At 45.7% G+C, this 11,671-nt stretch overlaps 1 protein-coding gene and 1 non-coding gene across 3 annotated transcripts in view; both read right to left on the reverse strand.

Moving 5' to 3' along the window:
• SGSM2 (small G protein signaling modulator 2) overlaps positions 1-11,671 on the reverse strand; it is a 49,216-nt gene extending 37,545 nt beyond the window's left edge. For both annotated transcript variants that reach the window (XM_049782114.1, XM_049782107.1), the window contains exons 1-2: positions 11,521-11,671; positions 4,864-4,939 (exon numbers count right to left, since the gene is read on the reverse strand). In XM_049782114.1, the coding sequence (XP_049638071.1) occupies positions 4,864-4,939; positions 11,521-11,577 (133 nt within the window). In that variant the 5' untranslated portion in view covers positions 11,578-11,671. The remainder of the gene's footprint in view (positions 1-4,863; positions 4,940-11,520) is intronic.
• Positions 2,149-2,224, reverse strand: LOC126032785 (small nucleolar RNA U2-19). The gene has a single exon (XR_007503988.1). It is a non-coding gene; the product is annotated as a small nucleolar RNA U2-19 (small nucleolar RNA).

An 11,671-nucleotide genomic window follows, 5' to 3' on the forward strand; every position in this document is an offset into this window, starting at 1 on the left:
AAGGCACTTTCTTACCTTGCATGCAGCAAAATCTTATTTGATCCCTGGCATCAAAGCACCAACAGGAGTGACCCCATAGCACAAAGTAAGTACCACAAGGTTTGACCTGAGACCCCCCTCTCTCAAAACAAGAAGAATCTTGCATTAATATGAGCAAGACCATAAGCTTGCACTTTAAGCCTGTGTTTGCCTTGAATACCTAACTATCTATCTTGCTTGTCTGTTTCTTTGCTTGCCTATATTCACTCTGGATAAGTCTGTATTCTCTCTTAATACATATTTCCATTTATCCTCTTCTCTCACATTTTTCTAAGCAAGTTTCATTCAGTAAAAACTACTTTGCTTCAATAAAAACAAAACAAAACCCAACCCAACTATACACAATAGTTATTTTTTTTTTTGGCCACACCCGGCGTTGCTCAGGGGTTACTCCTGGCTGTCTGCTCAGAAATAGCTCCTGGCAGGCATGGGGGACCATATGGGACACCGGGATTCGAACCAACCACCTTTGGTCCTGGATCGGCTGCTTGCAAGGCAAACGCCACGGTGCTCTCTCTCCAGGCCCACAATAGTTATTTTTTTTTTTTTTTTTTTGGTTTTTGGGCCACACCCGGTGGTGCTCAGGGGTTACTCCTGGCTGTCTGCTCAGAAATAGCTCCTGGCAGGCACGGGGGACCATATGGGACACCGGGATTCGAACCAACCACCTTTGGTCCTGGATCGGCTGCTTGCAAGGCAAACACCGCTGCGCTATCTCTCCGGGCCCCACAATAGTTATTTTTTAACTTAAGAGAATTTGGTGGATAGTACAGTTTGGGTAGAGTGCCTTTCATACAGCTGGGTTCAATTCCTGGCATCCCATATGGTCCCCTGAGCCTGCCAGGAGCAATTTCTGAACCCAGAGCCAGTAGTAACCCTGAGTACCACTGGGTATAGCCCCAAAACAAACCAACAAAAATATTAAAAGTAGATATGGCACAAAAAGTTTCCACAAAACACAAACTATAACCCAAAATAAAAGTTTCCACAAAACACAAACTTTAACCCAAAATTAAACCTAAATTACACACAGCAGTGTTTATTGTTTATTTGTTTATTTTTGTTTTTGTTTTTGAGTCACACCCGGTGGCGCTCAGGGGTTACTCCTGACTCTGCGCTCAGAAATCACTCCTGGCAGGCACAGGGGACCATATAGGGTGCCAGGATTCGAACATCCATCCTAGAACGGCTGCATGCAAGGTAAACGCCCTACCGCTGTGCTCTCTCTGGCCTCACAGCAATGGTTCTTAAAGAGTGGACTCTGAACCAGCAACATCAGTATCAACTACATACTTGTTAGAAATGCCCAATAAAAAATAAAAAATAGAGGGGCCGGGGAGATAGCACAGCGGCGTTTGCCTTGCAAGCAGCCGATCCAGGACCTAAGGTGGTTGGTTCGAATCCTGGCATCCCATATGGTCCCTCGTGCCTGCTAGAAGCTAATTCTGAGCAGATAGCCAGGAGTAACCCCTGAGCACTGCCGGGTGTGGCCCAAACCCCAAAATAAATAAATAAATAAATAAATAAATAAATAAATAAATAAATAAATAAATAAATAAATAAATAAATAATAGAAAAGATTCTGGGGCTGAAGTAGGCAGGCTTGCATGTGGCCAACACAGGTTCAATTCAAAGCATTCCATATGGTACTGTGAGCTTGCCAGGAGTTCTTTCTGAGCCAGGAGTAACTCCTGAGCACCTCTGGGTGTGGCCCAAAAACAAACAAAAAAAGAAGAAGAAATGCCCATTCTAGGCTGGAGAGATAGTATGGCTGGTGGGTATTTGTCTTGTATACAGCCAAGCTTAGTTCCATCTCTGACATCCTGAGCTTATGGTCTCCCCAGCACTGCCAGAAGTGATTCCTGACTGCTGATGTGGGAGTAACCCCTGAGCATCACCAGTTGTGGCCCAAACTCACTAGACAGGTAGGTAGGTAAACAATGAACACTCCCCTTTTTTAGCTTAGATCAAGTGTAGAACTTTCATGGCAATAAAGGTTAATAAGAAAGGTGATCATCATCGTTCAGAACTAATCTACATGCACACGTGCACACAAAGCTTTTTCACATACACTTCCTTTACTCCACTGACACACACAATATTGTTGTTTCTCAGAACTGGAGATCATGCACCAGTGGATGGGGATCCTTCTGATGTTCAGATTTGGCTATTTTCATTATTGATCCACTTTCCTGAGTGGATCTCAGAGAAAAGCAATGAACACTCTAAAACAGTTCATGTTTCAAAATAATATATCAGGTACACGTAGTTGCTGTTCCATTATTAAAATACTTCTAGCACAACAAATATTATGATACTCAAAAATTGTTTCAAAATCTTTCTTCCACAACGAATGGTATAACAACCAAAAAGAATCATAAGTATAGTAATGTAAAGTAAAAATTCTAAAACAGGGCCCGGAGAGATAGCACAGCAGCATTTGCCTTGCAAGCAGCCGATCCAGGACCAAAGGTGGTTGGTTCGAATCCCGGTGTCCCATATGGTCCCCTGTGCCAGCCAGAAGCTATTTCTGAGCAGACAGCCAGGAGTAACTCCTGAGCAATGCTGGGTGTGCCCCCCCCCAAAAAAAATTCTAAAACAAAGAGAGTAGTGGGAATTTCAGGAGAGAGGAAACAGCACATAGAAAGTGCTTCAATGCTGGAGAGATAGCATGGAGGTAAGGCGTTTGCCTTTCATGCAGAAGGACAGTGGTTCAAATCCCGGCATCCCATATGGTCCCCTGTGCCTGCCAGGGGCGATTTCTGAGCATAGAGCCAGGAGCAACCCAAGTATTGCTGGGTATGACCCCAAAACCAAAAAAAAACAACAAACAAACAAAAAAACAAAACAAAACAAAACAAAAAACATTTGGGCCTGGAGAGATAGCACAGCGGCGTTTGCCTTGCAAGCAGCTGATCCAGGACCAAAGGTGGTTGGTTCGAATCCCGGTGTCCCATATGGTCCCCCGTGCCTGCCAGGAGCTATTTCTGAGCAGACAGCCAGGAATAACCCCTGAGCACCGCCGGGTGTCACCTAAAAACCAAAAACCAAAAAAAAAAAAAAAAAAAAAAAAAAGTGCTTCAGATTTAGAGACACAGCTAGGAAGAAAAGTTCAAGGAGATGAGTAAAGAAAAGAAAAAGTCAAAGAAAAATTCCAACTTGAAGGAGAAAGAGGGAAACACTGTAATTCAGGTAGGTGGGTAGGTAGGTGGGTAGGTAGGTGGGTAGGTAGGTAGGTAGGTAGGTAGGTAGGTAGGTAGGTAGGTAGATTCTATAGAAAAAGAAAAATGCGGACCCGAAGAGATAGCACAACAGTGTTTGCCTTGCAAGCAGCCGATCCAGGACCAAAGGTGGTTGGTTCGAATCCCGGTGTCCCATATGGTGTCCCATATGGTCCCCCGTGCCTGCCAGGAGCTATTTCTGAGCAGACAGCCAGGAGTAACCCCTGAGCACCACTGGGTGTGGCCCAAAAAACAAAACAAAAATAAATGCAAATTCTTAGGTAGGTAGGTAGGTAGGTAGGTAGGTAGGTAGGTAGGTAGGTAGGTAGACAGACAGATAAAGAAAAATGCAAATTCCTAGTTAGACAGACAGATGATAGATAGATAGATAGATAGATAGATAGATAGATAGATAGATAGATAGATAGATAGATAGATAGATAGATAGATAGATATTAAGGGGGGAAAAGAAAATACAAATTTTTAGTCCATAGAGATAATAGAGTGATTAAGGTATTTGCCTTGTATGAGCCAACCTTTTTGTTTGTTTGTTTGTTTGATTTTGGGCCACACTTGGTGATGCTCAGGGGTTACTCTTGGCTATGTTCTCAGAAATTGCTTCTGGCTCTGGCGGACCATATGGGACACCAGGGGATCAAACAGAGGTCTGTCTTGGGTCAACAGTGTGCAAGGCAAATTCCCTACGAATTCGCCACCGCTCTGGCCCCATGAGCCAATTGTGATTCAATCCCTGATCAGCATAGTTCTCTGAGCAGTGCCAGTTGTGGCCCTAACCTTCCCTTTTCCACCAAAGATACAAATACTTAGAGCCACTCTAGATATACCAGAACAAGAAAATTCAGGATGGGGACCCAGAAATATGTTTTAATAAGTTCTCAAGTGACCTGACCCATACTAAAATATGGGTTGGAAGAGATGGTACAGAGATTAAGACAAGTCTTGACTTGCATAGAACTGACACCAGTTCAAATTACCAGTACCACACATATGGTCCAAAATTCACTACCAATGGTAACTCTTAAGCACAGAGCCAAGAGTAGTATCAGGAATAGCTCTTGAGCACTATCAACTGAGGCCCCCCCAAACCCAACAACAAAACAATATTGTCCTTGTCCTTGGGAACTAAAAACATCTTGAAAGGGCCAAGAAAGTACTCAGTGGTAGAACTTAAGTATGAATTGATCCTCATTTATGAGCTCCTAAGTCCCACCCCAAAAGTCACAACCACCACCATCATCTCACACACTCACACATATACACACACACAACCATAGAGTGAAGATTTTTGTGTCCTGTAGATTCACTTTTCAGTAGGTTTGGGATGAGGCCTAGGAAGATATACAGAGCTTCTTAGTTGGAGCAGGGATATAGTTTGTAGGAAAGCACTTATTTTATGTGTGAGGTTCTGGGCTTAAGCTCCAGAACCACAAAAACAAAATGTGCTTATGAGCTATTTCGACTTGCAGTAAGATTTGAGAACTATTAAACCTGACAGCTCATCTTTCCCCAGCCCCAGCACAGTGTTCTCAATTCTAACCTACCTCCTACTAACCCTCTCCCCCCCCCCCCATCAGTCACTTACCACACAGAGCAATGATGTGGCTGCTGTCTTCATGCACAAACTTCCTGGTGACAGCCTCCTCCATGATTTGCTTTACCTGTCGACAAATGGGAAAGCATTGTGCTTACTTAGTCTGATCAATGGCCTCTAGGCTAGTAAATAGTTTGATTCTGACCTTGTGGTCTGAGTTCAAACAGTTAAAGAGTAGATATTAGGGGGCTCAAGCAATAGCACAGCAGTAAGGTGTTTGCCTTGCACACGGCCAACATGGACCATGGTTTGAATCCTGGCATCCCATATGGTCCCCCGAGCCTGAGAGGAGAGACCCTGAGCACAGATCCAGGAGTAACCCCTGAGTACCACTGGGTATCATGAAAAAAAAAAGAGTAGATATTAGTGATAGGAGGGGCAGAGAGGCAAAACTTTCTCAGCTGACAGCTCTGAGCATCTTGGAAATGTGACCAGGGCAAGTGTGGGGCAAGAGTAAAGCAGGTAGGGCATTTCCTTCTATGAGGCTAATCCAGGCTCAATCCCCAGCACACCAGAAGTGATTCCCGAGCACAGAGCCAGGAGTAAACCCTGAGCACAACCAAGAGTGGCCCCAAAACAAAAACAAAAACAAAATGTGACCAGGGCAAAGAGATGCTTTGAAATCATCAATTACTACAGATGTTGCAGTCCAGAACAGAAATTCTCCTTAATCTGCTTCCATGACATGGCACTTCCTCCAGGATGTTTTTGTTGTTGTTGCTTTGTTTTGGGGCCACACCCAGCAGTGCTCAGGGGTTACTCCTGGTTCTGCACTCAGAAATCACTTCTAGCAAGCCGGAGATCATATGGGATGCCAGGGATTGAACCTGGGACAGCAGCTGCAAGGCTAAGGACCTAACTGCTGTGCTATCATTCTGTCCCAGCCCCACATCTTTTTTTTTTTTTTTTTTTTTTGGTTTTTGGGCCACACCCGTTTGCTGCTCAGGGGTTACTCCTGGCTATGCGCTCAGAAGACGCTCCTGGCTTGGGGGGACCATATGGGACACCGGAGGATCGAACCGCGGTCCGTCCAAGGCTAGCGCAGGCAAGGCAGGCACCTTACCTCTTGCGCCACCGCCCGGCCCTGAGCCCCACATCTTTAAGAAGAACTTAAAAGGGTTAGAGCAAGAGTACAGGAGGCAAGGCACTTGTCTTGCAGGCAGATGATCCTGGTTTTATTCCTGGCACTGCATACAGTCCCTTGAGTATTGCCAAGGGTCACTTCTGAGCCCAGTCAGATAGTAGCCCATGAGCACTACCAGATGTGGCTCAAATCTGCCCCCCTCAAAAACTTCTAAGAAAACATTTAAAGATTGGTGGGATAGTTCAATAGTTGATGCCTGCTTGTATGGAAGCAGCTTAAATTCCATCCCTGGCCTCCTAGCACTGCTAAGAATGATCCCAGGAGCAATGAACCAGAAATAGTACCATGACACCACTTAGGTATGATTACCCACCCTCCAAAAAGCAACACACAAAAAACCCACAAGGAATGAGGACATAGTTTATTGCCAGTACACATTAAGCACTGAGTTTGATTCCTTAGTGTTGAAAATCCAATCAAACCCCCCAAAATTTGAAAATTTAATAAAGTAGAAATATAGAAAAATGTATAAATAACAAAACTTTGATGCAGTAGAAATATAGAAAAGGTGGGGCCGGGAAGGTGGCGCTAGAGGTAAGGTGTCTACCTTGCAAGCACTAGCGTAGGACGCGGTCCGGCGTCCCATATGGTCCCCCAAGCCAGGGGCGATTTCTGAGCGCATAGCCAGAATTAACCCCTGAGCGTCAAACGGGTGTGACCCAAAAACAAAACAAAACAAAAAAGAAATATAGAAAAGGTTATATACAATAATCAAACCAATTTGTGCTTACAAATTGAACAACAGTGAAGCCAGCAGCTAGAATAAGAAACAAGTGACCAGCATTCCAAAGCAGCCCTTCCCATTCTGCCATTTTTCCTTACTCCCTTGGGTACTCACTGCTCTGGCTTTTATTTATTCATTTATTTTTGGGGGGGTCCACACCCAGTGGCGCTCTGGAATTACTCCTGGATTTTGTGCTCAGAAATTAATCCTGACAGGCTCGGGGGACCTGGGATGCCAGGATTTGAACCAGGGTCCATCCTGTGTTGGCCACGTGCAAGGCAAATGCCTTCCCACTTGCTACTCTCTGGCCCCTATTCATTTATTTTTGTTTTGGAGATCACACCTGGATTGAACTGGGATTAATAATCCAACACTGGGGGCCTGGAGAGATAGCACAGCGGTGTTTGCCTTGCAAGCAGCCGATCCAGGACCAAAGGTGGTATGGTCCCCCGTGCCTGCCAGGAGCTATTTCTGAGCAGACAGCCAGGAGTAACCCCTGAACAATGCCAGGTGTGGCCCAAAAAACAAAAAAATGAATAAATAAAATAAAATAAAAAATAATCCAACACTGGGACTGGAGAGATAGCAAGGAGGTAAGGCATTTGCCTTTCATACAGAAGGACGGTGGTTCGAATCCCGGCATCCCATATGGTCCCCCGTGCCTGCTGGGAGCGATTTCTGAGCATAGAGCTAGGAGTAACCCCTGAGCGGTGCCGGGTGTGACCCAAAAACCAAAAATAATAATAATAATAATAATAATAATAATAATAATAACCCAACACTATCTTTTTGACCCCAGGACTTTATAATTATTTTGTTGTTGCTATTTTGATTTTTGATTTTACACTCAGAGATACTCAGGACTTATTTCTGTCTCTGTGCTTATGGATGACTCGTGGTGGGTTTTGGGACATGATATGGGATGCCAGGGATTGAACCAGATTAGTCGCATGCAAGACAAGAGCACTACCTGCTGTACTATCTCTCTGATGCTTTTGGGGAGGCCTATACCCAGCAATGCTCAGGGATTACTCCTGGCTCTGCATTCAGGGATCATTCCCTGAAGTGAATGCAGGGGATCAAGGGGATGCCAAGGAGCAATTCCTGGTTGGCTGTGTACAAGGCGAACACCTTATTTACTGGGCCCAGAGAGATAGCACAGCGGTGTTTGCCTTGCAAGCAGCCGATCCAGGACCAAAGGTGGTTGGTTCGAATCCCGGTGTCCCAGATGGTCCCCTGTGCCTGCCAGGAGCTATTTCTGAGCAGACAGCCAGGAGAACCCCTGAGCACTGCAGGGTGTGGCCCAAAAAGCCAAACAACAACAACAACAACAACAACAACAACAAAAAACACCTTGTTTACTATACTATCTATGTCCCCCCCCCTTTTTTTTTGGTTTTTCGGGCCACACCCATTTGATGCTCAGGGGTTACTCCTGGCTAAGCGCTCAAAAATTGCCCCTGGCTTGGGGAGACCATATGGGAGACCATATGGGACACCGGGGGATCAAATCTCGGTCCTTCCTTGGCTAGCGCAAGCGCTAGTAGCTCTCAACACTAATGTCAAGCAATTTTGATGTTTTGGGCAAACATATCAAGAGACAGATATTGGAGATTATACTAGAGATTGGATTGAGATGGATGTATTACTTGAGACACCACATAATTTGTTTTTCCTACTTCTAGTGTAAATTGTTAAAATAAATTATGGGCTAGGGTATTTAATCTTTGTCAATGTTTGCATAAGACATGCCTTGCTCACCTGGGGCTGTACAGTTTCTTTTTCTTTTTTCTTTTTTTTTTTTTTTGTGTGGTTTTTGGGTCACACCCGGCAGTGCTCAGGGGTTATTCCTGGCTCCAGGCTCAGAAATTGCTCCTGGCAGGCACGGGGGACCATATGGGACACCAGGATTCGAACCGATGACCTCCTGCATGAAAGGCAAACACCTTACCTCCATGCTATCTCTCTGGCCCCAGGCTGTACAGTTTCGAGGGTGACAGAACTTTTGAAGCTTGGGAAGAAGGGGGAAAAGGACCTAGATGAGATTTTCTGATGGAAACTGTTCAGGTTTAGCCATTAGGTAAAGTGAGATCAGATAGATTCTGCACTCCAAATTGTTAAAAAGCTTCCTAGATTACTTCCCAAGGGGTGTCTGCATTAAACAGCATAACATCATAGCTCAAAGACCTGTAGGCATCTGAAACAACTGATGGGATAGATTTTGTGGTTATAAGCAAGATATGTCCCTAGAATGATACCAAAGGTTCCTTATAAGAGTCCAAACCTGATTACAATTATCCCCTTGATCTTGTAGGAAAAAAATATGCTTCTCTCAGAAGGCAAATTTTTGTCATTAATATACAGAAAGAGAGTTAGAGAGAGAGAGAAAGAGATAGAGAGACAGAGAGATTTGGGTCATATACTATGGTAGTCAAAGGCTACTTCTGGCTCAGGGATTATTCCTGATAGTACTAATGGTACCATGCAATGCCAGAGAACTGAACCAAGAAAGGCTTCCCACATGCAAAGCATGTACTCAATCCATTGAGCTAACTTCCTGGTCCAGAGTGCAGCATTTTAGGACAGTTTTAACAGTTGTTTGGGAAATATTCTTAGTACATATAGCTTTCTAAGAATTGAAAGAATCACTAACTACTCAAAAACTTTTCCTGTTATCCCTAATCAACCCCACATTTCCATCACACCGACAGTCCTAGCATATCTACCCACAATTTGAATATAATCATATTTCATTCCTGTTTACACTGTACATGTATATCTCTATCACTAGACTGCTTGCTTCCTGAAGATAATTGCTGATTGGATTGAAATTTCTCTTCCGTTAAGGAAACCAAGGTTAGGCTTAAATGCTGATTTGATAGACTCCTGTTCTAAAAGCTGTTTCTTGGTCATTTTACAGCAAAGACATATTGGAGGCTGTAAAGTGATTGTTCCAAGCACATCTTTGCCAACAATAGGAAAGAAAACAAATGCTAGGGTTCAGTAGCGGAAGATTCATCTAGCAGTGGTCCTCAAACTATGGCCCGCGGGCCACATATTGTATTTGTATCTGTTTTGTTTCTTCATTGCAAAATAAGATATATGCCGTGTGCATAAGAATTCGTTCATAAGTTTTGTTTTTACTATAGTCAGACCTTCCAATGGTCTGAGGGACAGTGAACTGGCCCCTTGTTTAAAAAGTTTGAGGACCCCTGATTCTAGAGCCTTCCAGAATTTCATGAGAATCTGGGATCAACTTCAACCCTGTAACTCTAGGAAGGAGTGAAAGAATTGATAGTGTTTAAACTTTTGTATATGAAGCAGATTCCATTATCCTCGTTTTATTTTAATTATTTATTTTTGTTTGGAGTCCATACCTGACAGTGCTTAGGGGGGTTATTTCTGGTTCTGAACTCAATAATTATTCCTGGCAGTGCTTAAGGGACCAAGTGGGATGTTGTGGATTAAACCTGGGTCAGCAACATGCAAACGCTCTACCCACTGTACTATGACTCCAGCCACTTACCCTCATTAAAGGTACAGAAGTTGATATTTGAAGGTAGCTTATCAGAGGTCATACAAAGTTCTGACTATTTTGAAGTTTATGCTCTCATTTTTTTTCTTTGTGTGGAGTTTTGTTTTGTTTTGTTTTTTTTGTTTTTTTTGGGGGGGGGGAGGGCACACCCGGTGACGCTCAGGGGTTACTTCTGGCTCTGTGCTCCGAAATCGCTCCTGGCATGCTCAGGGGACCCTATGGAATGTTGGGGATCGAACCCAGGTCCATCTCGGGTCGTCTGCCTGCAAGGCAAATGCCCTACTGCTGTGCTATCACTCTGGCCACCAGTTTATGCATTCTTAACAGATTTTGCAGTTGCCAAGGTTGGTTGCTTGGTTGGTTGGTTGATTTACCAAGTAAATCACTGTCTACTAAGTCACGCAGGGAATAGAGTAATGAACAAAAGAAAAGGTTCTCCGCGTTGACTTTAAACAGCGGGCAGAAAACAGCCATTTAGGGGAGGTGGGAGGAGTTCAAGGCTCCACAGGCCTTAACTCACCCTAATCATTCAGTGAATTGGAGCTCTCCAGCTCTCAGATACGGTGAGTCATACGTATGCCCCCCCCCTCCACACCCCACTAAATGGAAACTGGCTTCAAGGCAGGGTCAAGGTAGACGTCAAAGGACGTAATTGGAGAGAATTATTATTTTTCCTCTTTCCACCCTGGGGGGGGGGGAAAGGGGTCGGCCTCCTTCAAAAGGGGAGCCAAAGGAGTCTTAAAACTCATTCTCAAAAACAAACAACAAAAAAACCCCGCATGTCGAGAACTGGGAGGTGGGCGTGGAAGAAACAGAGAGCTCTAGGGAACCCAGTCTCGACTCGGGTCCCAGAGGACCTCCGCACGGGTGGGGTGCCAAACACACCAAGCCCCCCGAGATCCCTTCAGCCCAGACGGACGGGAAGACAGCGCGGCCCCGCCCCCTCCCCAGGCGCGGCAATGAATGGGCGGCCCGGGGGTCCCCGAAAACGCCGCCGCCCCGCCCCCGCGGGCGCCGCAGCCGGCACAGGGTGGGGAGCTGGGGACCTCGGAGCCAGCAAAGTGCCCCCCAATACCGATCTGGTCCTCCGGGAGCTTCCCCGGAGCCCGAAGACACCCGGCGCTGTAGCACGCTTGGATGGGGGTCCGCCCCCGACCTGGCCAGGCCCGGGATCCCCTCGCGCCCCGTTACCCCGGGGGGCGGGTGTGGGCGCGGACCCGCCCCTCGAGGGTCTCCCCGACTCACCTCCTTTTTCACGTTCCACAGCAGCTTCTCTTTCACCGCGTCCTCCGCGCTGCCCATGGTGCGGCGGTGGCGGGAACCGGGCCGAGGGCTCCCGACTCCCACGCCCTCGCGTCGGCTCCGCGCCCGGCTCAGCGCCCCCCGCGCCCGGCCG

This window comes from Suncus etruscus, chromosome 1 (assembly GCF_024139225.1).
Source record: "Suncus etruscus isolate mSunEtr1 chromosome 1, mSunEtr1.pri.cur, whole genome shotgun sequence".
Taxonomy (NCBI): Eukaryota; Metazoa; Chordata; class Mammalia; order Eulipotyphla; family Soricidae; genus Suncus; species Suncus etruscus.